Source organism: Mustelus asterias, chromosome 1 (assembly GCF_964213995.1).
Source record: "Mustelus asterias chromosome 1, sMusAst1.hap1.1, whole genome shotgun sequence".
Classification (NCBI taxonomy): domain Eukaryota; kingdom Metazoa; phylum Chordata; class Chondrichthyes; order Carcharhiniformes; family Triakidae; genus Mustelus; species Mustelus asterias.
In genome coordinates, this window is record NC_135801.1 from 56,906,350 (window position 1) to 56,933,796 (window position 27,447).

At 40.9% G+C, this 27,447-nt stretch overlaps 1 protein-coding gene across 1 annotated transcript in view; it reads right to left on the reverse strand.

The window, feature by feature from the left end:
* The window catches only part of lrba (LPS-responsive vesicle trafficking, beach and anchor containing), a 901,160-nt gene that overhangs the window by 744,909 nt on the left and 128,804 nt on the right, over positions 1 to 27,447 (reverse strand). The window contains exons 14-18 of the mRNA XM_078212471.1: positions 19,609 to 19,688; positions 10,931 to 10,993; positions 7,159 to 7,256; positions 3,321 to 3,413; positions 2,966 to 3,074 (exon numbers count right to left, since the gene is read on the reverse strand). Of these exons, the coding sequence (XP_078068597.1) occupies positions 2,966 to 3,074; positions 3,321 to 3,413; positions 7,159 to 7,256; positions 10,931 to 10,993; positions 19,609 to 19,688 (443 nt within the window). The remainder of the gene's footprint in view (positions 1 to 2,965; positions 3,075 to 3,320; positions 3,414 to 7,158; positions 7,257 to 10,930; positions 10,994 to 19,608; positions 19,689 to 27,447) is intronic.

The following is a 27,447-nucleotide window of genomic DNA, read 5'->3' on the forward strand; positions in this document are numbered from 1 at the left end:
CAAAAGGTACACTAGATGTAAAAAAGTAGTTGGTAGTGAATTACATGTCAATAAATTAAGCAATTATGATCTCAAGCATCATATCAGAGTATATACAGAATCCTGTAGACAAATTCACCCCAACAATTTCTTACCCTGCTAGTTGGTACCGACAGAAACCTAGTACAACATTGTGAGGCTCCTACTCTTACAAAATGACAGATTGTGGATCTATACCTGAAATTAAATTAAGTACATCATTCTGGCAAGTTACTGTAACATGTCTGATTATTTCCTCATATGCAGGTAGAAAGAAAATTCCTGATGCAAGAAAGAAGTTGCAGAATAATGGCACATCATCAGGTTATGCCATAAAATGTGACTTTATAAACTCCTCACTTGCTCAGTTTTCAATTTTAGCCATGATACTATATTAAGTGCCAAGCATAAAGCATAATATTGAGAGGATGGTCATTACCAAAATACCTTCATGCATTTTTACAGAGCAATAGAAAGTTCACTTTATGCTCTTGGCCATTTTATTCTCTACAGGGAAATAAAAGGGGAGAGAAAATTTGTTGCAAAAGATTCTACAGAACTAAATGTTTTTCTCTTTTTACATTTCTAACTCAGTAATCAACACTGTTCATAGGCAAATCTAAAACATCATGTGATCAATACAGCAATTCATGCTAGCAGACAAAACGCAGTACAAGCTGAAGCTTCAACTGATTGAAACTGCAGAGACTTAATTGGACCAGCCTTACAAAAACTGTGGCTCCAAGAGCAGGTCAGAAACTGGACATTTTGTGGCGTGTTAACTCACCTCTTGACTCCCCAAAAGCCTGTCCATGATCCACAAGTGTGATGGAACATTCTCTACCTTCCTGGATGAGTACAGCTCCAACAACACTCAGGAAACTCAACATATTCTAGGACAAGGCAGCTCACTTGATTAGCATCCCATCTACTGCTTTAAAGCATTCACCCTCTCTATAGTGGCAACAGTGTGCGTTTCATATACAAGATGCACTGCAGTAACTCACCAAGGTTTCTTCTATACCCACAACATTTACCCATCCAAAAGGATGAGGGCAACAGATGATTGGAACACCACCACCTGTAAGTTCCCCTTCAAGCCACACACTATCCTGGCTTGGAAGTATTTTGCTGTTCCATTATTGTCAGAGTCAAAATCCTGAAACTCCTCCCCCTAATAGCCAGATGGACGGCAGCAATTCAAGAAAGTGGCTCACCACCACCTTCTTAAGGGCAATTAGGGATTAACAACAAATACTGACCTTACCAGTGATGCTCACATCTCATTAAATAAATTTAAAAAGGAACTTTTCTGCATTCCAAATTCCTCATCCAAGAGCTCAGCATACATAATAATCTGATTGGCCACAAATCACAATACCATGCATAGTTCACATCATAACTTTGTCTGTTCTCCCTTTCTTCACTTCAATATCTGATGACTTTTCCAGGTGCAACTTTAATAGCCAGACAGATTATATGCGCATTTACAAAGTCACAATATTGGGACTCGCATTCTGATGAAGTGAAGGACTTGCCATGCTCAGTATCAGTAGCATAGGGCTCTGTTCTCTTGCTTTTAGAACTCCAGCCTGCTGAATTCTTTCAAGGATATTTGTACACTCTGCAGCCACAGTGCATTGGTGCAGAGAGGGAGTGGATATACCATGGCAACTGATTCACCTCCTGGCAACCCAAATTTTTTCCACTATCTGCAAAGCGCAAGTCAGGAACGTGACAGAATGTGGTGAAGTTCATCACCATTCAAGAAATAACAGCCTGCTTGACTGGCACCCACCTTTCACTGCCTCCACCGCAGGTGTACCATGGTTGAAGTATATACCATCTACAAGATCCACTGCTGCAATTTGCCAAAGGCTCCATTTGCAGCACCTGTTAATTCTCTGACTCTTTATACTTTTTAGAACAAAGACAGCAGACTCATGGAAACACCACCACCTACAATCCCCACCAAGTTGCACACCATCTTGACTTGGAAACACTTTGCTGTTCCTTCAGTTAAGAGTCAAAACCTTGGGACTTCTTCATTAACAGCACTGCAGGAGTACTTGCAGCCATCAGATAACACCAATTCAAGAAGATGGTTCATCACCATGATCTTGAGGGCAATTAGGGATGGACAATAAATAGAAGTCTTGCTATCAACGCCTACATCTCAAGAACAACTTTATCAAATGAATAAATTCAGATTAGCTATGCTAGTTGAGTGCTTTAAACTTGCATTTCAGTTACAAAATAAATCTCATTAGGCTGATAATGAAACAGAATCGCAGTTCACAACCACTGAACATTCAATATGAAATTATGTAATGTGATATAATTAAGATACAAGAGTTTGAATAAATAAATGCATCCTTGATTGGAGAAGCTTCCATATGAATAAATTTGAGCTGCAACCACTGGACTACAGCAGTTTTAAAACATTGAAAAATGAATTTTAATTATTGTTCTAACCTTCCTGACCCTTTCTCCCCCATGCCCTTTTCCTCCCCAATTCACTTTCCTCAAACTGGGGCATTGCGCACTAAAAGTCACTCCTGAACACCATTATTGTCATTCTTGAGATAATACTGAAGAAATTGTACTTCGGATGGAAATACTTCCCAAATTCCAATGCCAGCTGTGTAACTATCAAGCCACTCAACCTCCATTTATAAAAGGGCAATTATGTCACTGTTATTTCTTACATCACTTGACGATTATTTGTTGAACATCATGAACCAGTTGAATAAACTTGAATTAAATATATAATGCATAATTCCCATTATAATTGCATTCAACTGCAAAATGTGACTTTATGTTCGGTGAAACATTATGGCAAAAATAGCTTAAATTAAATTAGATATGTTGAAAACAAACTCAAATCTACTCAGATAGCGTTTCTACATTATTTAAACAAATGTTACTTTGATTTCTTAGCCCATACCTCAAATAAGACATTATATGTAGTCATGGTAATTATGTTGGTGTGCAACATCAACCTTTCTGCCAACAAGGAGAACAAACCATGTCCAAGCATGACTTCAGCTTTACGCCTATAACAGAAAGCAGTACATTTAAAAGCTAGAAAATTCAGTCACAATCCGAATCTCAGATCAGTATACAAACATGGATAATTTAACGAAGGGATTTTTGATCCTTTAATGTTTAAAGTTTTAAACCAAAAAAATCCACGCATTTTGAGAAAGAAACAACATGTTGCATACTACAAAGGGATACTTTACAGCATTTCTGGCCATTTAATTGAGGAAAGAGATTAAATAAAAGTTACTTGCACGTACTTTGGAGCAAGATGTTTCAGAAAGTATCCCAACACTTTTAAAGCTTGCACTCTTATCCCTTCATTTTTTGAAGCCAGCAGTTTATAGATGATCCTATAAGATGACAAAATAGAACATTGTCACCAATTAATGGACATAGGCATGTTAACATTCTAGTCAACTCTGGATAACCAGATGCCAAAACTGCAAGAATCAATCAAGAAATCACAGTTCAAACTTTAAAATTCTCTGTCTTTTCTTAGATTACATGTCAGCATTAGCTGTGTTAATTAAGGAAAAGGAAAGAATAACCAAGGGTGAAAGAGAATCGGCTTTACAGAAAAGTAGTTTTGCAATTGTATCTGTATAGTGCTTTTAATGCACTAAAATATCTAAAGGTACTTCACAGAAGCATTATAAAGCAAAGTCTGATGCCAAGCAACTTAAGGAGATATTAGGTCAAAGAGGTAGGCTTTAAGGTGTCATAAAGCAGAAGACAGGTAGTAAGACAAGAGAGGATTGGGGAGATCAAGACCAGGTAGCTGATGGTATAGTTGCCAATGCTGGAGTAAAACCTAAGATTTACAAGAGGGAAGAATTCGAGGAAAAAAGAGATCTGAAGGCTCTTGGGCTGTAGAGAAAGTTATAGAGTTGAGGAGGGTCAAGACCTTGGAGCGATTTGAAAACAAGAAGTGAGAACTGTAAAATCAAGGTGCTGCTGGATTGGAAGTCAGTACAAGTCACAAGGCTGATGCGTGAATGGGGCTTGATGGTTAGGATATTGACAAAATCAATTTGAACAAGACCCAGTAATGGAACACTCATTTTGGAGATGATTTGTTCAAGCCCCACTCCAGAGATTTGAGCACCATTTTAGGTTATTTTAGTGCAGTACTAAGAGAATTCTGCACTGTTGGAGGTACCACCCTTTGGTTAAGGGTGCTCCATCTTATCTGCCCTCAAATGATGTAAAATACTTCTCTGGGTGAAAGTAGTAAAGGGAGCTCTTCAGTTTTCTTGGTCAAATATTGCTATGCACAAATGACTGGCAGCCACTGTAAGTCGGTGAATGTTCTAAGAAATTAACAGGTCATGGTATGAATTAGGATGCAAATAGCAGCATTCTGGATGAGTTCAAATTTATGGAGGGTGGAAGATGGGAGATAGGTCTGGAGAGTCCAATAGTAACCCAAAGCAAATTGCCAGTCAGGTTGAACAAAGATGTACATAAACTACCTGAAGGATTCACACCCTGTTGAAGTAGGAAAAGGAAGGGAATTAGGGGTATTAAGTTCTTATTTAATACGCTTCAGAAGGCATGTTTTATAATTCACAGAATATACCTCTTCAATCATTAAATCACCGAAAATCTATACTTTGCATATGGTTCCCATACAGCTCATGCTATAAATATATTTAGAACTAACGAATGAATTAACAAATGAAGGCATTGAAAAGTTATGATCTGAATACCCAACTTAAACAAATCCCAAGTGCCGAACATGTTTTAGTGCAGGATGGAGCTTAAGAAATCAATTAGGAGAGCAAAGGGGGGCTATGAGAAAGCTCTGGCTGGTAAAAGTAGGGAAAATCCTAAAATATTCTATAAGTATATCAATGGAAAGAGGATAACCAGTAAAGAGTAGTGTCCATCAAGGACCAAGGGGGAAATCTGTGGGTGGAGGCAGAGGACATTGGCGAATATTTCACATCTGTCTTCATCCACGAGAACGAGGAGGTAATTATGGAACTCGGGGAGAGAGACTGTGAGGTTCTAGAGCAAATTGTCATAAGGAGCAACAAGGTATTGGAAGTATTGGCGAGCTTAAAAATGGACAAATCTCCAGGTCCAGATGAATTGTGTCCCAGGCTGTTGTGGGAGGCAAGGGAGGAAATTCCAGGGGCTCGGACCCAAATTTTTAATTCCTCTCTAGCCTCCAGGGAGGTGCCAGAGGACTGGAGAACCGCTAATGTGGTCCCACTATTTAAGAAAGATTGTCGTGACAAGCCAGGGAACTACAGACCAGTGAGTCTCATGTCTGGTTGGGAAACTTTCAGAGAAGATTGTAAAGGAGGGAATCTATTGCCATTTGGAGGGGCAAGGTTTGATCGGGCATAGTCAGCATGGTTTTGTCAGAGAGAGGTCATGCCTAACAAATTTGATTGAATATTTTTAGCATGTAACCAAGTGTGTGGATGAGGGTAGTGCGGTTGATGTAATTTACGTGGATTTCAGCAAAGCCTTTGACAAAGTCCCACATGGGAGACTTATTAAGAATACAAATGCACATGGGATACAGGGAAGATCTGATAAGGTGGATTCATAATTGGCTTAGCGGTAGGAGACAGAGGCTGATGACAGAAGGCTGCTTTAGTGACTGGAGGCTGGAGGCCAGTGACCAATGGCATACCACAGAGATCTGTGCTGGGCCCCCTATTGTTCGTCATGTATATAAATGGCATAGATGACTATATTGGGGGTAGGCTCAGTAAACTTGCCGATGACACAAAGATTGGCTGGGTAGTTAACAGTGAGGTTGAGTGTCTTGGGTTACAGGAAGACGTAGACGAGATGGTCAAATGGGCAGATAAGTGGCAGATGAAATTTAACACTGAAAGGTCTGACACTGGGAAGTTTCGAAGAACAAAGGGACCTTGGCGTGTTTGTCCATAGATCTCTGAAGGTGGAAAGGCAGGTTAATAGAGTGGCGAAAAGGGCATATGGCACACTCACCTTTATCAATCAGGGTATAGATTACAAAAGCAGAGAGGTCACAATGGAATTGTATAGAACTTTGGTGAGGCCACAGCTGGAGTACTGTGTGCAGTTCTGGTCACCACATTATAGGAAGGATGCGATCGCACTGGAAGGGGTGCAGAGGAGATTCACCAGGATGTTGCCTGGGATGGAATATTTAAGTTATGAAGAGAGGTTGGATAGGCCTGGGTTGTTTTCTCTGGAGCAGAGAAGACTGAGGGACGACCTGATTGAGGTGTTCAAGACTGAGGGGCATGAACAGGGCGCATAGGGAGCAGCTGTTCCCCTTAGTTGAAGGGTCAGTTCGAGGGGACGCAGGTTAAAAGTTAGGGGTGGGAGGTTTAGGGAGGATTTAGGGAAAAATCTTTTTACCCAGAGTGTGGTGACAGTCTGGAATGCACTGCCTGGGAGGGTGGTGGAGGCAGGATGTCTCACATCCTTTAAAAAGTACTTGGCACGCCATAACATTCAAGGCTATGGACCAAGCGCTGGCAAGTGGGATTAGATGGGCAGGTCAGGGCCTTTCATGCGTTGGTTCAGACTCCATGGGCCAAAGGGCCTCTTCTGCACTGTAGTATTCTGTGATTCTGGTTCTGTGATTCTATGGTTTACTTTATTCAGGTAGAAATAAGCGCTAGGGACAGGCAAAAATGTACTCATTTAACATCAACTTTGACCATTTTGCTATCTTTTTAAGATTCATGGATTTGGTCATACCTCACCACTTTTTAACATTTAATCAGCTTTTTAAAATGCAGAGCAGCTGAGAATTCTTTCCAATTCATAAAGCAAATTTTGGGAGGATTTTCCACATCCAAAAAAGTAATGGGTGTCAGAGATTGGAAATTTACCAATATGTACATTAAGTAATTTAGAACTTGATGCTCAACTCCAAATTTAACTCAAAGGTTGAAGAGCAATGTGTAAAACTGTTCAAAAAGACGCCAATTACAGTTATACAAGAATAATGCTTTTTTAAAAAAAATCTAGTCTATTTTATGCAATTACATACTTGATATTTTTCAAGCTAATTACAATAAACTGCAACATTCCATTATTTAATTTACTTGACAGCATATAACTTAACGTCTAATCTTTTACCGCATTCCATTCCTCTGATCAAAAGCAGGAATCATAGAGCCTGGATGCTCAGACATCAGAGCCACAAGTAGCTGCAGAACATCCATTAGGTTGTCATCCTGAAATAAAAGACAAACCTTCAAATCTATTATCAAAAACTAAGACAGCAATAATTTTAAAGCAATGTCTTCATTTGTAAAGGAAAGTTTGAAAACATTTTTTTAGAAAATAATCTGTTTTTAACTAAATTTAGCCACATGGAATTGGAAATCAATTCAAGTCTTAGATTTTACATTACATGTGCACAGACAGAATTAGTTTTCCTTCAGTAACCTGTAACAAATCCTTTTTGATAGTGTATCCAAAATATTGATCAGAGATTGTTAGTAAAATAAAATGAAAACCAGAAGTTCATTGAGCATTTTTGCACAAATACTGAATTTGAACCCAACCCATTTATAAAAAGTCTAAATTTTAACTTAATATTTTCACAAATATTAACGATTTAAAATATTCTTGATCACTTTTTAAATTATTTATTAGTGTCACAAGTGGGCTTACATTAACACTGCAATGAAGTTGCTTTGAAAATTCCCTAGTTGCCACACTCCGGCGCCTGTTCGGATACACTGAGGGAGAATTTAGCATGGCCAATGCACCTAACCAGCACGTCTTTTGGATTCTGGGAGGCGACCAGAGCACCTGGAGGAAACCCCACACAGACACGGGGAGAACGTGCAGACTCCACACAGACAGTAACACAAGCCGGAAATCGAACCCAGCTTCCTGGTGCTATGAGGCAATAGTGCTAACCATGCCGCCCCAGGCGGCAACAAATCTGATTTCATAGGTGTCAACTCCTGAAGCAATGGTAATCAATTTACTAGGTTTCACACATTCTTTATTGAAATAACTGAAATACACTATTGTAAAACCTTATATTAAGAGGAGCAAATAACCAACTTTCTTAAAGTTCTGATAAAATTGGAGTATTAAAATAGCACAATTTAACTGATCAAAAAAATCTGGAATCATGCACCAACATTCCAGCCCATGTAAGCTGCTGTTTTGTGCTTTGTGACACATGCTGCCATGATGGTAACTTCCTCCAGTGCACACCCATCGTGAATTATTCAGGACAGTAATCAATGTTCATAATCTGGTAGATGAACAATGGAAAATTGTGACACTTTATTTTTAAAATGTGCACTTATGATTACAAATACAGAATTAAGCTGGGGTACCACATTCCCAGGAATATGGTTCATTTTAATATGTTATTAATGTTTTACACAGTGTGCTTTGAAGATTTACACTTCATCACTAAAATTAGGGAACTACATATATGGAATTGATTTCCCGTGATTCACAAATGACAATTTCAGTTGTGAATTAAAGGGAAGAATAGCAATAATCATTGCTATTTAGTGTACCAAAAATACTGGTGAATGAGGCAATATGGAACCTTAATCACTTAAGAATACGATACCACAATAATTTTTAAATTAACATGATCAATTATGGTCTGAAGGTGACAAAATTGATTACTCATGAGAACAATTCTACCCTTCCTACTTTCAAACTGAAGTCTGCTGTCATCCTTTGTAAAATTAAACAGTTCCTTTAATCAGTCATTTTCCCTCCTTCCTTACTTAATATTCTACTTAGACTGCCATCTTGTGGCAATGCTACAATTGCGCCTCAAAAAAATCACCTGCATATCAAGACATATTGATTTTAAATGTTTCTTTATTATTGACAATTACAGATTCTTTTTAAGTTTATTTTTCATAAAATCAAAAATAAAATGCAACAGGTTACAAATAATTGTTTGAACATTTCAAATATATGTATTGCAAATATATATTTAACCTCACAAAGTGAGATTAGAACCATAGAACATTACAGCACAGAAACAGGCCTTTTGGCCCTTCTTGCCTGTGCCGAACCATTTTTGTGCCTAGTCCCATTGACCTGCACCTGGACCATATCCCTCCACACCTGTCTCATTCATGTACCTGTCCAAGTTTTTCTTAAATGTTAAAAGTGAGCCCGCATTCACCACCTCATCTGGCAGCTCATTCCAAACTCCCACCACTCTCTGTGTGAAGAAGCCCCCGCTAATATTTCCTTTAAACTTTTCCCCCCTCACCCTTAACCCATGTCCTCTAGTTATTTTCTCCCCTAGCCTCAGTGGAAAAAGCCTGCTTGCATTCACTCTATCTATACCCATCATAATTTTATACACCTCTATCAAATCTCCCCTCATTCTTCTACGCTCCAGGGAATAAAGTCCTAATCTATTCAACCTTTCTCTGTAACTCAGTTTCTCAAGTCCTGGCAACATCCTTGTAAACCTTCTCTGCACTCTTTCAACCTTATTTACATCCTTCCTGTAATTAGGTGACCAAAACTGCACACAATACTCTAAATTCGGCCTCACCAATGCCTTATACAACCTCACCATAACATTCCAACTCTTATACTCAATACTTTGATTTAAAAAGGCCAATGTACCAAAAGCATTCTTTACGACCCTATCTACCTGTAACGCCACTTTTAGGGAATTACGTATCTGTATTCCCAAATCCCTCTGTTCTACTGCACTCTTCAGTGTCCTACCATTTACCTTGTATGTTCTACCTTGGTTTGTCCTTCCAAAGTGCAATACCTCACACTTGTCTGCATTAAACTCCAGATTAGTATGGATGCATGTCAAATTAAGTGATTAGTATGGATGCATGTCAAAATAGGTGAATTAGATTATTTATGAACAAAATGCTGTGCTAAATAATCATTTCATATAGAATCCCTACAGTGCAGGAGGCCGCCATACGGCCCATCATGTCTGCACCAACTCAACATCTTACCCAGGCCCAAACAGTCTCCCGCCGCCCAATTTCTGTAACCCCTAATCCACCTTACCTACGCAATTTGGGACACTAAGGGGCAATTTAGCATGGTCAATCTACCTAACTTGCACATCTTTGGACTATGGGAGAAAACCAGAGCATCCGGAGGAAACCCAGAAACACAGAGTCACTCAAGGCCAGAATTGAACTCCGATCTCTGGAGCTGAGGCAGCAGTGCTCACCACTCTGCCACCATTCTTATATTCAATACTAGCAAGATTAATACGAATACACTCACAGTACTGTGATTATTTTCAAAAGAATTTGGTGAAGACTGTGATGAGAGCGAGTGAAACCAGGATTTCCACTGATATCTTTGTTATACAAACCTTAAAACAACCAATAAGCCTCACGTGTTATTGGTTGGTTGATTATGTTTTTAAAGGTGGGCACTGTTTAATTAAAGACTAAGATCACAAAGAAAGTCAATATTTGAATTTGATTTCTAAGTTTCCTTTGAAGTTTTGATTTCTTGTTATATCGCCCCACCGGGGCTGACACCCTTTTTCATTTTTGATCTGTTTAATTTATTGATTTTTCTTTTATCAAAACAGACTGAAAACAGTCGATTGGGACACTGCGTTAGTTAGTAGATAGGAAGCAGAGATCTGTAATGTTGTGAATAAACCTACTAAGGAGGAAAAGATCTGTGTCTTGGTTCATATTTCACCATCTGTCTTAGATTAATTTAACATGCTGGCAGAGAATGGTTGCCTAACGGCAAAGATTGGAAATCAAAAAGAAATGTTTTTTCAGGCAGAAAATGGTGATTTGAGTTACTTTTGAGAAAAATAGCTGAAACCAACCACATTTTAGTTAGAAATTAACAATACACAGAAATAATTGATTGAAACTTGGCCGAGTGCTTGGTGTTATTTTACCTCGTGCATGGTGAGAAGATAGTTGAGAATACTCTGCAGTTCATCTTCCTTAATACCATGATCCTAAAAAGGGGAAAAATTGATATTTCATCAAATATTATTTGCATCAAATCAATTTTTTAAAATTTCACAAACTGCTAAATTGCTGCACATTTGTCAAATCTGTCAAAAGAATTTGTAGGTTTAAATTGTGTGTACAAAATGGTCACTGATAATCACTATTCCAAATCACCTATTATTTAGAATAGTGTCAATTTCACTCAGTAGCTAACCACCAAGCCCATATCTGGAAATCAAAGTTATTTTAATTAAGAGCTATGGGAATATCTGAGAACTTCATAAATCTGAAGACAAATGCTATGATTTATACATTAAACAAAAAACATAATATACGAGAATGTTACAAAACTGCAATACACCAAACATTTTACATAAGATCAAAATATGAAAGCTCCAATTGTCATCCTAAATCCAAGCTTTATAAGAATCTTGAAGTGTCCTTTTTGTATGTCTGTTTTAAATATATACAGATCATATATACACACAACCAACTCAAATGAGCTTCTTTATTTCAATGATAATGTATTGAAAAGCTGTTTTTGTAGATCAACAGTAACACAAACAATAGTAGCTGAAACTTTATGATAAATATTTCAATTCCCCAAGCTCATTGCATGTATATTGGAAATTAAGAAAACATCGGCTCATAAATTAAAATAACAATGAATCTTCACACTTTTATTGCAATCCCTGAATAACCAAGGCCTAAAAATGGACTGGGATTTAAATAATGAGCTACGAGTTGAGAATCCGCACTGTACCCCATCTAATACTTTCACTATGTTATGCACCACATCTGCCTTCAGCAACATTCAGAATTTTAACGTCTATGTACAGAGAGCATCAACTGCACCATCTTCAGCTAACCTTTTCTCCAAAATCTGACAAATTTTTTGTGCCCCTATCTTAATTCTCCTTGTGTTACTTAGGGGAGCTGGTAGCATAGTGATATTGTCACTAGACGAATAATCCAGAAACCCAGGGCAAGAGGGAGGGAGCCAGGTTCAAATCCCACCATGGCAGATGAAGAAATTTGAATTTCAGAATCTAAAATTTTAAAAAGTCTAATGGTAACCATGAAACCATTGATTGTCATAAACCCCATTTGGTTCACTGATGTCCTTTAAGAAGGAAATCTGCCATCCTTACCTGGTCTGGCCTACATGCGACTCCAGATCCACAGCAATGTGGTTGACTCTCAAATGCTCTGGAATGAACGGCAATTAGGGACGGGCAATAAATGCTGGTCCAACCAGTGACGCCCAAATCCCATGAATGAATTTTTAAAAAGTTGCCTTCACTGTTCTAATTTCATATTGTTGACCTTTTTATTTATTTGCCTTCTTAGTCTTCTTAACCACTTTCCTAAGCATCATCTTCTCTTTTACTATTTATGTTCTTTGTATATATCTTTCCCTTTAGATTCAATCTCATCTTCATCTCTGTTTATCCATGTTATCATTCACTCGCCTGTTAGCTGAAGGTAGCAGATTCTCAATTCTCCACAAGTGTGAATGACAGAATGATGAACAGCTGCCATCCAAAAGCAAAGCAAAAGAAAAACAGGAGTAAGACAAACATGCAAATGAAAAGGAATCAAAATGGGGCAGATATTATGGTCTGACATAGTTGTACTAATATTAAGTCCAGAAGGCTGTAAAATGCCTCATCAAAAGATGAGATGCTGTTCCTCAAGCTTACATTACCCTCGGCTTATTGCAGTGTTCCAGAGAGGTCAGCATGATAGCAAGGTGGAGAATTAAAATTACCGACCACCAGAAGCTCAGGATCATGCTAGTGGACTGAACAGAAATGTTGCACAAAGCAGTCACCAAATCTGCATTTGTCTTGCCAGAAGATCGGTGTCCTTTCCTGCTCTCACCCTGAACTGAAAAACTTGGAAGATTGCTTCCAATTTCCCCCTTCACATGGTCCAACCCAGACTCTTCCCTTCCTCAACCTCTCAGTTTTATTTCTGGGATAGGCCAACTAGAAGTCCATTGACTCCCAGTGTTACCTCAACTACGTCTTCTCACACCCTGCTACATTGGATTCCATTACGTTCTCCCAGATTCTCCACCGCCACCATATTTGTTCTGATCATGCAAAATTTCACACCAGCACTTCCAATTGGTCTTCATTTTTCCTCACTTGAGGATTCCTCCAAACTTGTTGAGAGGGCCTTGACCATGTCCGTTCCATTTCCTGCACTTCTGCCTTCACCTTTTCTCCTCACTACGAGAGCCACAACAGGATTCCCCTTCTCCTCCACTCCCCCACCAGTCTTCACAATCAAAAAGTCATGGGCTCCTTAGGGCACATTAGACCATCAAGTCCAAGCTGGCTCTCTGTGCAGCAATCTAATCAGTCCACCCCCCTGCTCTATCACCATTGTCTTCTAAGTTAATTTTGTTTCAGTGCCCATTCAATTAGCTTTTGAAATCATTCTCTGCTTCCACCACCCACAGGTTGTAAGATCCAGGTCCTTACCACTCATTGATTTTTTTTTTAAAGTTCTCTCTCACATTTCCTGTATACCTCTTGTCCAAAATCTTAAATTTGTGACCCCCGAGTCCTTCATCAGCTAATGAGAACAGCTTTTCTCTGGCTACTTTACCTAAACCCATCATAATCTTGCACACTTCTTAACAAATCTCCTTCAATCCTTGCTTCAAGAACAATAACCCCAGCCTCTCCAATTTAACCTTGTAGCTAAATTTCCCTCATCACTGGAACCATATTGAAATATGAACCTTACACCCTCACATCTTTCCTAATATGTGGCGACCTGAACTAGACACAACCTTCTAGTGTGGCAGAACCAGAACTTTTGCAAGTTCAGAATAACCGTGCTGCTTTTGTACTCAATACCTCTATCTATAAAGCCCAAGGTCTGATATGCTTTGCTAATTGATCTCAAGAAATCCTGCCACCTTCTGAGATCTGTGTACATGAACTGCTGGTTCCCTGTGTTCCTGTACACTTTTTACACTGCCAATATTCTCCACCATTTCTGCCATCCCCAGTGTGATGTCACCATTTGTGCATTCACCCTTTTTAGCATTCCAAAAGGACCCGCAACCCTGCTCTTCTTCCCATGGCACTTTTTCAAGCAAGCACAGGAGATGTAACACCTGCCCTTTTCCCAAGATAAGACACACTATGCTGAATGAAAAGTAGACACAAATCGCTGGAAGGAATGTTTGCAGCCTTGGATAAAGAGGGTACTTATTTAAATTTAGTATACCATATTTGCTGCTCACTAGGAGGGTCTTGCTCTGCACTGAGTAGATCAGACTGGTAGGCCGCTTTGCAGAATACCTCTGCTCACTTCACAAGCATGACTCCAGAATTTCAGGTGATCATCAATTCAATTCTCCATTGTGCTGTCACGCTGATTTCTATGTCCTTAGCCTTCTGCAGTACTCCAAGAAATGCAAAGTAAGCACTAAATGCATTGATTAGGCACTTTACAGTCTTCCAGTCTCAACACTAAGCTTAGCAATTTCATACAATAATCTCTGCTCCATTTTGCTTTCTTTTCCTTTGCACATATTGTCTTATTCTCATTGCCTCCACCACAGAAGGTAGGTTAGGGTAATGTCTTGACCCCTGTTAGATGGTCCACAAAATCTTTCAAAAACTAGTCAATGGATTGCAATGAAACTTGGTACACAGATAAGGTACAGCCCAAGGGGGTTTGGTGAAGATGCCAATCCAGATCCTGGAATTTCTTTTAAAGGATGATGGGTGATGGGGTGAACTGACCTTTATTTTTAAGAGCATAGAACATTACAGCGCAGTACAGGCCCTTCGGCCCTCGATGTTGCGCCGACCAGTGAAACCAATCTAAAGCCCCTCTAATCTACACTATTCCAATATCACCCATATGTTTATCCAATAACCATTTGAATGCTCTTAATGTTGACGAGTCCACTACTGCTGCAGGCAGGGCATTCCACGCCCTCACTACTCTCTGAGTAAAGAACCTACCTCTAACATCTGTCCTATATCTCTGACCCCTCAATTTAAAGCTATGTCCCCTCGTGTTAGCCATCACCATTCGAAGAAAAAGGCTCTCACTATCCACCCTATCTATCCTCTGGTCATCTTGTATGCCTCTATTAAGTCACCTCTTAACCTTCTTCTCTCTAACGAAAACAACCTCAGCCCCTCAGCCTTTCCCCATACGATCTTCCCACCATACCAGGCAACATCCTGGTAAATCTCCTCTGCACCCTTTCCAACACTTCCACATCTTTCCTATAATGCGGCGACCAGAACTGTACGCAATACTCCAAATGCGTACAGTTGCAGCATGACCTCATGGCTCCGAAACTCAATCCCTCTACCAATAAAAGCTAACACACCGTACGCCTTCTTAACAACCCGATCAACCTGGGTGCCAACTTTCAGGGATCTATGCACATGGACACCCAGATCCCTCTGTTCATCCACACTACCAAGTATCCTACCATTAGCCCAGTTCTCTGTATTCCTGTTACTCCTTCCAAAGTGAATCACCTCACACTTTTCCGCATTAAACTCCATTTGCCACCTTTCAGCCCAGCTCTGCAGCTTATCTATGTCCCTCTGTAACCTGCCACTTCCCTCCGCACTGTCTACAACTCCACCGACTTTAGTGTCATCCGCAAATTTACTAATCCATCCTTCTACGCCCTCATCTAGGTCATTAATAAAAATGACAAACAGCAGTGGCCCCAAAGCAGGTCCTTGCGGTACACTGCTAGTAACTGAACTCCAGGATGAATATTTCCCATCAACCACCACCCTCTGTCTTCTTACAGCTAGCCAATTCCTGATCCAAACCACTAAATCACCCTCAATCCCACGTGTCCGTATTTTCTGCAAAAGCTTACCATGGGGAACCTTACCAAACTCCTTGCTGAAATCCATATACACCACATCAACCGCTTTACCATCATCCACCTCTTTGGTCACCTTCTCAAAGAACTCAATAAGGTTTGTGAGGCACGACCTACCCTTCACAAAACCGTGCTGACTATCCCTAATCAAATTATTCCTTTCTAGGTGATTATAAATCCTATCTCTTATAATCCTTTCCAAAACTTTTCCCACAACAGAAGTAAGGCTCACTGGTCTATAATTACCAGGGTTGTCCCTACTCCCCTTCTTGAACAAGGGGACAACATTTGCTATCCTCCAGTTTTCTGGCACTGTTCCTGTAGACAATGATGACACAAAGATCAAAGCCAAAGGCTCTGCAATCTCCTCTCTGGCCTCCCAGAGAATCCTAGGAAAAATCCCATCCGGCCCTGGGGACTTATCTATTTTTACCCTTTCCAGAATTGCTAACACCTCCTCATGAACCTCAATCCCGCCCAGTCCAACAGCCTGCATCTCAGTACTCCCCTCGACAACACTGTCCCTCTCCTGTGTGAATACCGACGAAAATATTCATTTAGTGTCTCTCCTATCCCTTCAGACTCCACGCACAACTTCCCACTACTGTCCTTGACTGGCCCTAATCTTACCCTAGTCATTCTTTTACTCCTGACATACCTATAGAAAGCTTTAGGGTTTTCCTTGATCGACCTGCCAAAGACTTCTCATGTCCCCTCCTGGCTCTTCTTAACTCTTTCTTTAGGTCCTTCCTGGCTAACTTGTAACTCTCAAATGCCCTAAATGAGCCTTCACGTCTCATCTTAACACAAGTCTCCTTCTTCCTCTTCACAAGAGATTCAACCTCCTTAGTAAACCACGGTTCCCTCACACGTCTGCTTCCTCCCTGCCTGACAGGTACATATTTATCAAGGACGCGTAGTAGCTGTTCCTTGAACAAGTTCCACATTACAATTGTGCTCATCCCCTGCAGTTTCCTTCCCCAACCTATGCCAGCTAAATCTCACCTAATCGCATCATAATTTCCTTTCCCCCAGCTATAACTCTTGCCCTTTGGTATATACCTATCCCTTTCCATTGCTAAGGTAAACATAATCGAATTGTGGTCACTGTCACCAAAGTGCTCACCTACCTCCAAATCGAACACCTGGCCTGGTTCATTACCCGGTACCAAATCCAATGTGGCCTCGCCTCATGTTGGCCTATCTACATACTGTGTCAGGAAACCCTCCTGCACACATTGGACAAAAACTGACCCCTCCAAAGTACTCGAACTATAGCTTTTCCAGTCAATATTTGTAAAGTTAAAGTCCCCCAGTACAACTACCCTGTTACTTTCACTCCTATCCAGAATCATCCTTGCAATCTTTTCCTCTACATCTCTGGAACTTTTCGGAGGTCTATAAAAAACTCCCAACAGGGTGACCTCTCCTTTCCTGTTTCTAACCTCAGCCCAAACTACCTCAGTAGACGAGTCCTCATCAAATGTCTTTTCTGCCACTGTAATACTGTCCTTGACTAACAGCGCCACACCTCCCCCTCTTTTACCACGTTCCCTACACTTACTGAAACATCTAAACCCTGGAACCTGCAACAACCATTCCTGTCCCTGCTCTATCCATGTCTCCGAGATGGCCACAACATCGAAATCCCAGGTACCAACCCATGCTGCAAGTTCACCCATCTTATTCCGGATGCTCCTGGGTTGAAGTATACACACTTCAAACCACCTTCCTGCCTGCCAGTACACTCCTGCGACCCTGAAACCTCATCCATGACCTCACTACTCTCAACCTCCTGTACACCGGAGCTACAATTCAGGTACCTACCCACCTGCTGAATTAGTTTAAACCTTCCCGAAGAGCATTAGCAAATTTCCTCCCCAAGATATTGGTACCCCTCTGGTTCAGGTGCAGTCCATCCTGTTTGTAGAGGTCCCACCTACACCAGAAAGAGCCCCAATTGTCCAGATATCTGAAACCCTCCCTCCTGCACCATCCTTGTAACCACGCGTTTAACTGCTCTCTCTCTCTATTCCTCTCCTCACTGTCACGTGACATGGGTAACAAACCAGAGATAATAACTTTGTTTGTTCTAGCCCTAAGCTTCCACCCTAACTCCCTGAATTTCTGCCTTACATCCCCATCCCTTTTCCTACCTATGTCTTGAGTGCCTATGTGAACCACAACTTGTGCTGGTCCCCCTCCCCCTTAAGGATTTCGAAAACACGATCCAAGACATCATAGACTCTGGCTCCTGGGAGGCAACACACCAACCGCGAGTCTCTCTCGTTCCCACCGAATCTCCTATCCGTCCCTTTAACTACGGAGTCCCCAATGACTAATCCTCTACTCCTCTCCCCCCTTCCCTTCTGAGCCACAAGGACAGACTCTGAGCCAGTGATCTGTACATTATGTCTTACCCCTGCCATGTCCCCCCCCCCCCCCCCCCCCCCGGCGCCAAAACAGCATCCAAAAGTGTACTATCCCCAATTTCTATTACATTTCTTGTTTCTCCCCCCACTTGGACGGCTCCCTGTACCTTGGTGCGGTGGTCAGTTTGCTCATCCTCCCTTTCCCTACACTTCTGAGCTGCACTATGGATTGTTTTATTTAGAATGCTGTGGATGGTCTCAACTGTGGTGCTGGAATGTGTCAAAATGTGAGCCGAGTTTCCAGAGCTGTTGAAGTGTATTAGCCTGAAACCTCCTCAATGAGATGGAAGCTCTTGATAAAACAATTTATTTTTTCAGCACTGTAGTTACAGAGCATCAACCAGGCAGGGAAAAGCCTGAAGGAAGAGTTGCATAATTGTAATAATACCGAATTAACACAAGAAGTGGAAGTATGCACTGTACTGAGTGTCATCTTCATTTGCTTTTGTTTAGTTTTAGTTTTCCAACGGCAGCTGTTCATCATTCTGTCATCCACACCTGGAACGTTTTGTTTCTTGTTCCATTCCCACTCTTTGGCCTTGCACTACCAACATTTTTGTCACTTCAACTTCCCATCTTCCATGCTCTCACAAACCCTTGTCTTTAGTTGTTCTTTACCCACCCTCACCCATTTCACTTGCTGTAAAAATCTACTTCATTTCTAACTTTTCCCCAGTTCTGAGGCAATATAATTTTCCTGAGAAGTTTACTCTCCACAGATGTACCTGACCAGCTGAGTATTCCCAGCGTTTTCTGTTTTTCCAAATTTTCAACATCCACAATATTTTGCTTTTGTCTCATTGCGTCAGTTAAGTTTTTTTATAATCTACTACTTTGGTCTTTTTACTTTATATCACCTGCAATCATTATCTTATGCCTTATTATGTTAAATCTCCCGACACATTCTTATCTCATCTGCCTCGGTTAACTTCCCATTATAACGTTTAGCTGTGCAACAAGAGTCTGGTGGAATCGCGCGATAGCAAGCATTCAATAATCAAATCAGTCAAAATAAAGAGGGAAGTTACAACATTCAAGAAGATATCCTCCATGTAGAGAAATCTTTTACCCACCCACTCCAATCCACACCTTCACAGAATTGGCAAACTGTTATCAGGGTGAAAAATATTGCAGTATGATATCAAAAGCAAAGTATCCTAATTCATTTCTGGGGATTCAAACCAGATACAACATAGATTCAACAAAGAAATACAGCTTGTAAGAGCAACTATATGGCACATATATCTGCATACAGAATTTTTGGTGGCAAGGGCAGCATTTCTAAATTTCAGATTCTCACCTTCATAATCAACTGTTTCACAAACAATAGCAAGAAAGCCCGCAAGGCAAGAATCTCCTTTTGGTTTGGTCTGGGTCCATCTGGGAAGGGAAAAAAAACATATTTAAGATTACATGCAAGCAATTTTTAAAAATAATAATCAATGCCAATGAAGCGTACGCTGAAGCATTCCTTCAAAGGAAGAAACACCAGATAGTTTTAAATTCCCTGAACGGTTCAAGTGCACTGTCTGTGCTGAATCTGCTGATCTGATTAGTTATCCTAAGAAGGGGAGAGGTGGAAACACTCCCATGCATAATGCAAATACAATAACCCCCAATTGACAGTTAATGCATGTGAAGGTACAGTTGAGCCCAGTTCTGAAGTTTCCTACAAAATAAACAGCTTGCTGCAACTGAAAGTCGAGGTTTACAGATGAAGAAATGTTATTTTTTGAGGACAACTGCTGTTAAACTCCAATAGGAATAAGGAAACCAAGTCTTGACTTCATGCAGATATTGTTTTGTTCCCAATAACATTAAACCACCATCACATTTTTCTTTATACTCTTAAGTATAACAAAACTGGGGTCAAATTAAGACAAATTCAAGGGATAGCCCAGTGACGTGATTGACTAAATAATCTTTAATGACTAATTTAAATACTCTTTGACCATTAGCTATTTCCCACTCTAACAGCTGCTGCCCATAGAGTATGAGCAACTAGGCACTAAATTGAAAAGCAGAACCTCAAAGTGCAAAGTTTATAATCTCTGGATTATTACCCAAACCACATGCAAATTGGCTCTAAGACTGATGTGGGAGAAGTGAGTTCTGGTTTGTGGGTCACCAGGACTAGTGCTAGGGAAAGTAAGAGCTATATTGTTGGGACAGCCTACACCTGAACCACACTAGAACCAGTGTTCGTCTAAACCGCATAACTCAAAGTGGAAAGGGCTTTAAACTTAATAATGTGGGAAAGGGATCAAATGTGAAAAGATGCGGCATGACAAAGAGTAGAGACGAGGGAAGAGAGGAAAATAACAATGTGGGAAATGACGGTTGGTGAATGGCAGGAAGGGACAAGTGAGAAGAAAACCTAAAAACACAAAGAATCAAGACTACATGTTCCATTGATAGAAAAAAAACTAAAATAAAGGCTCTATCTAAATGTGTGTACCATTCATAACAAAGCAAATCAATTGATAGCACACATTGAACTAAATAAATATGATCTGATAGTCTGATAGTCATTACAGAGACATGGCCGCAGGATAAGAAGAATTGGGTTCTGAATATTGAGGGATATATGACATTCTAGAAGAATAGGAAGCTAGCTAAAGGTGGAAGGGTAGCACTGATCAAGGGCACCACTGATGCAATAGTTCAGAGATGACTTTGGTTCGGGAAATCAGGGTGTGGAATCGTTTTGGGTGGAGATGAGAAACAGAAGGGGAAAGAAGTCACAAGCGAGAGTGGTCTACAGGACTCTGAACAGCAACCACAAGGTAGGGAAAAGTATACAAGAAGGAATGTTGGGTGCTTGTGATAAAGAATGGAAATAATCTTTAATCTACATATAAACTGGAAAAATTAGATTGGCAGTAGCCTGGATGGGGAGTTCTTAGAGTGCTTTAAAAGGTAGTTTCTTAGAATGGCACATTCTGGAAGCAATCAGAGAAAGAAAAATTCTCAAAGGAAGACCCATCATCCATGGTGCACCAAAACAAGTTGAGGAAAGCATCAAACTTAAGAAAAAATATATAATTTCACAACGATAATTGGTAAATCAGATGATTGGTCAGTATATAAATCACAACAGAGAATGACAAGATTAATCAGGAGAAAGAAATTACAGTACGAGAGGAAGAAGGCTAGGAATGTAAATCAAATAGCGAATGTTTCTATGAGTTTTTAAACTGAGTATTGGTCTCCTGGAGAGTAGTAGTGAAAAGTTAGTAGTAAATAATGTGATGGTGGATGAAATAAACAGATATTTTGCTTCTGTATTCAATGTGAAGCACTGAACTATAAAAAAAAAGGTTCTAGTAATAGCTGTAAATCAGGTGGTGGCAGCAAGACGGGAACTTGGTGAAATTACATTCACTAGCAAACTGATGGAGCTGTGGATTGACAAAGTCTCTGGGTCCTGATGAACTTTGTGCTAGGGTATTAAAAGAGGTGGTCAATAAAATAGAAGATGCTCTGCTGTTAAGTTTCCCAAATCCATTCAGTTCTGGAAAGGTTCCACCGGATTGGAAAGCAGCAAATGCGACAGATTTCTTTAAGAGGGAGGGTGGCAGAAAACAGAAAACTGTGGACTAGTTAGCTTGACATCTGGAAAAATCAATCACTAAAGAGATTATATCTGGGCACTTGCACAAGCTCAAGACAATTCAGAAGAATCAGCATGGTTTTATGAAAGTGAAATCATGTTTCATCAATTTGCTCGGGTTCTTTGAGGATAGAGGGAACATACATACACACTGTACTTGAATTTCCAGAAAGCATTTGAAAAGGTGCCATAACAAAGGTTATTGCAGAAAATAAAAGCTCATGTAATTTATTAGCCTGCCTGACTGGTATCACAGTAAGACGTCTCACAACACCAGGTTAAAGTCCAACAGGTTTATTTGGTAGCAAAAGCCACTAGCTTTCGGAGCGCTGCTCCTTCATCAGGTAAGTGGGAGTTCTGTTCACAAACAGAAAGACACAAATAAAGACACAAACTCAATTTACAAAATAATGGTTGGAATGCGAGTCTTCACAGGTAATCAAGTCTTAAAGGTACAGACAATGTGAGTGGAGAGAGGGTTAAGCACAGGTTAAAGAGATGAGTATTGTCTCCAGACAGGACAGTTACTGAGATTTTGCAAGCTCAGGCAAGTCGCGGGGATTACAGATAGTGCGACATGAACCCAAGATCCCGGTTGAGGCCGTTCTCATGTGTGCGGAACTTGGCTATCTGCTCAGCGACTCTGCGTTGTCGTGTGTTGTGAAGGCCGCCTTGGAGAATGCTTACCTGAAGATCAGAGGATTCCCTTGGCCGACAAGAATCTAAGATTTTCAGGGATAGATGGCAAACGTGGAACTCAATGGACCACAATCTTATTGAATGTCAAAGCAGGTTCGAGGGGCTGAATGGCCTACTTCTACTCCAATTTCTATGTTCGTATCATAGCACAATTTATACTGTGCAGGAAGGGGTGACGAAAAGACAGACAAAAATGCATTTATATAGTGCCTTCCACAACCATGGAGATCACAATGCACTTTACAAGCAATGAGGTAGCTTTTGCACAATGAAGTCACTGGTGTAACAATGGAAATGTGACAGTCAATATGTGCAGAGTCTCAAAAACACCATTCTGTGATGAACCATGATCTCTATTTTGATGTTCATAGAATCCCCACAGTGCAGGAGGCCGCCATTTGGCCCATCAAGCCTGCACCGGCAACAATCCCACCCAGGTCCCATCACCATAACTCCAAGTTTTTAGACTGCTAATCTCCCTGACACTAAGGGAAAATTTTACCATGGCCAATCAACCTAATCCACACATCTTTGGACTGTGGGAGGAAACCAGAGCACCCAAGGCTGGAATTGAACCCGGGTCCCTGGCGCTGTGTGGCAGCAGTGCAGATCAGTGCCATCATGCCACCCTAAATTGAGATAAATATTGGCAAGGACACCAGGGAGATTGCTATGCTCATCTTTGAAATAGTGACGTGATTTCTTTTTAACGTCCACCTGAGGGGACAGAAAAGGGCCCTAGTTTAGCATGGCACCAAAGGCAACTCCTCTGACAGTGGAGCACCCTCACAATGCTACTCCAGCTGGTCAGTCTTGAATTTATTACTCAAAACCTGGTGTGGGGTCCAGATGCGAGCAGGGGTCCACAGCACGTGCAGAGAAGGAGTAAGGGGAGTGTGCACGTAGGGCCAGAATGTGTCCATAAGTCTGGCTCACTCCCAGTATCAGGGTTTTCATTCACCCTCACTATCAGTGAGCGAGTGTGCACATTGCACCTGGGAGTGATCCGGAAAAATACATTCACCATATTACACAATAATATTCTGCTTTATTTATTATCATTGTTTTTGTTTTCAAGCCTCAATTTTTTTTTAAATTCATGTTTAAAACTTTATCTTTTTGAAATTTCAGTGAAGGATATGTTGAAATGTAGCTTCAATCGAAAAGGTTAGACAAGTCGGTTGTAGATGATACACACTGCTGCCAGTGTACCAGTCCTGAAGGGAGTAAACATTTAAGTTGTGGAAGGGTTGTTGATCAAGCAGGCTGCTTTGTCTTGAATGGCCTTGAACTCGGGTTGCTGAAGCTGCACTCACCCGGGCTGCTGAAGCTGCACTCACCCGGGCAAGCTGAAAATATTCCATCACACTCCTTCACATGTGCTTTTTAGATGTTGGAGAGGTTTTGTGGAATCAGGAGATAGTTGCATACCACAGAATTCCCAATCTTTGATTTGCTTTAGTAATTGCTTGGACATAAATTGCAGAGTTGTTAAAATCAGCTCATCTGAGCAGAAAATGTAGAGGAATCAACAGTCATGGGCAATCTCAAAAAGGAGATTGAAGAGTGGCAGTATCGTACTAATGTGGATCAAAGGAAAAGGACAACAACGTGAATTAAGACTGTCAAGATTGTGCCATCATGGGCAGCATGGTGGCACAGCGGTTAACATTGCTGCTCTGCAGCACCAGGGATCCGGGTTCGATCCCAGCCTTGGGTGACTGTCTGCGTGCAGTTTGCATATTCTCCCGTGTCTGCGTGGGTTTCCTTGGGGTGCTTTGGTTTCCTCCCATAGTCCAAAGATATGCAGGTTAGGTGGATTGGCAATGCTCAATTGCCCCTTAGTTTCCTAGGATGTGTAGAATCATAGAATTCCTACAGTGCAGAAGGAGGCCATTCAGCTCATCGAGTCTGCACCGATAACAATCCCACCCAGGCCCCATCCCCGTAACCCCATATATTTACCCCGCTAATCCCTCTAACCTACGCCCACAGGCTACTGTGGCAATTTAGCATGGCCAATCAACCTATCCCACACATCTTTGGACTGTGGGAGGAAATCGGAGTACCCAGAGGAAACCCACACAAACAAGAGAGAATGTGCAAACTCCACACAGACAGTGACTCGAGGCTGGAATTGAATCTGGGTCACTGGAGCTGTGAGGCAGCAGTGCTAACCACTGTGCCGCCCAAGGTTTGGGGGATCAGTGGGGTAAATATGTGGTGTCATGGGGATAGAGCGGGGGTGAGCCTTGGGAGTGGGACTCTGTCGGAGAGATGGTGCAGACTGGATGGGTCGAAAGGCCTCGTTCTGCACTGTACAGATTCTGGGGGCAGCACGATGGCACAGTGATTAGCACTGCTGCCTCTCAGAGGCAGGGGCCCGGGTTCAATTCCAGCCTCGGGTTACCAAGTGCGGAGTCTGCACGTTCCCCCTGTGTCTGCATGGGTTTCCTCCAGGTGCTCCGATTGCCTCCCACAGTCCAAAGATGTGCGGGTTAGGTAGATTGGCTATGCTAAATTGACCCGAGTGTCAGGAGGATTAGCAGGGTAGATGTGTGGGGTTACTGAAATAGGGCCTGGGTGGGATTATGGTGGGTACAGGCTCGATGGGCCAAATGGCCTTCTTCTGTACTGTAGAGATTCTATGATTCTATTCTATGATCTAAAATGAACTGCTAGCATAATAATTGTGCAGAGATGTGGATGTCCAGTGAAATAGTACTGTATACAACGAGTGTTCAAATAATTACAGCAGCAGACATGCCACAGTGATCTTCAGAACTATGATCGAAATGGGTTCTGACACCAAGGAAAACCGTCTGCTGTGTGTCTTTGCCAAAGAGTGTGCAGAAAGTGATTATGCAGATCCAGAGCAAAGAATTGCTTGGCATAGAAAGAGCCATGGCCAATTAACAAGAAACGGGACAGAGATAAAATGATCTTTCTGAATGGCTCTGACTACACAACTGTAATGCGTTATCCCGCTGATCCTGCCGATCCTGCCTCGCTCTACGAGGACATTACCAGAACTAATTTATCATCACAACAATAAAACTGAATTCAGACTCTGAATCAATGCAGGATTAGGGACTGAAGGAGAGTCTTGGAGATGAAACGATTTGTCACCAATGTGATAAAAGGAGCGTTCAATGGCGGAAGACAAGGACTGAAATGGATTATATCACTGTTATATTTGTATGTTTTGATTTTGTAAAATGTATGTATATTTATTGTAAAGTACCAGTAGTGCGAAACAAAAGGTTTGAAAAATGAAACCATCTTTGAAAGTTGATGGTTCATTTTTTCTTAAGGGGGCAGTGTGACACTACTGTGCTTTTAAGAATTTTTTTTTAAAATCATGCTCTCTGCAGATGGTAAGCAGTTTTTTCTGCTCAGCAGTCCTTTTATTGTTGCTTCAATGGTTTAAATGGGGTTTCGTTTATTTTTACTCTGAGCTTCATGCAGTGTCTGGGATTTTACAACCTTTTGAATTGTTTGGGGGGGGGGGGGGGGGGAGAAATTACTTGACAAGTCAGTTGATCCCTCCACAGAAGAATCCAAGGATTTCAGTTTTGGTTCAGAGTCAGAGGCTGTCCTGGTTTTCAAGTTGCAGACAGGTTTTCTCTCTATCCCTGGTATTATAGATTCTGCTGCCTAGCTGGAAGCAGGTTTCCTTGCCTTCCTGGAGTGAGAATTCTGTCTCTTGCAGTAGTTCGCTGGCTAAAAGCTAGAGACCAGCAGTGGCATTTTCTCTATCTCAAGGGCTGCTGGAGATAACAAGGCTGGGAAGTCAGTTTCAATTCTCCAACCAAAGGACAAAGTTCCAACATCACATGAGCATTCATATTTTCTGTGGCAAGGGTTTTTGAGGAGGTTTGTTTGGTTGGAACATTTCGTAGAGTTAAGGTTTATACAATCATGGTGTCTTTTCATGTTTGTAATTTGTAAAAGTTATTACATGTTAACTGTTTTTGAAATAAACTTTGTTTGATAAAAGCTCCCTACTGCATCATTTGAATCATACCTGAAGTGAAACATCTAATGCTTACCCTAGCCAAATACAAATTGCAAAACTTATGATCCAGGTGAACTTCATCACTATGGAGTTTCTGATCTGAATTATAACAGTGGAGACAAGAAATAACAAGGGAAAGAAGTCTCTTGAGGGAGTGGTTTATGAGCCCCAAATAGTAGCTACACAGTAGGACAGAGTACACATTAACAAATACAGGCAGTCCCCGGGTTACGAACGAGTTCCGTTTTTAAGTCTGTCTGTAAGTCAAATTTGTATGCAAATCGGAACAGTTACATACGGTTCACATCTAGCGTCAATTAGTCAAATGTTTGTCTTAGTATATATTTTACCTAAAACATCTTAAATATAATACAGTAACAATAATAATAAATGGAAATGACACAAAACTTGGATTATTTGTGTGTGTGTGTGTGTGTGTGTGTGTGTGTGTGTATAGGTATAAAAAACATTAAAGTAATTTCTTAAAGTAAACATCAAGGGAGGCTTGAACAGAGCTTTTCTTTTTCTCATTATAAATGGCCTTGTAGCAGCTGAGGCCGTCGGTAACTATTCGGTAAACTTTGGTGAACCTCTCTGCATTAGGATCTTGCTCCTCTAACTTTGCCATCCCTGCTTCAATGAGATGAAAGGCTTCAGCTAACTCCTTCGTCAAAAACTTCTTGGGTTCTGGGGTTTCTAGGTCCCGGCCTTCTTCCTCAAATGCTATCATCTGCTGCTCCAGCTCCATAAGGTCCTCATTGGTCGGTTCTTGGCATGGGATTCAAGCAAGTCTAAGACATCGTCTTCAT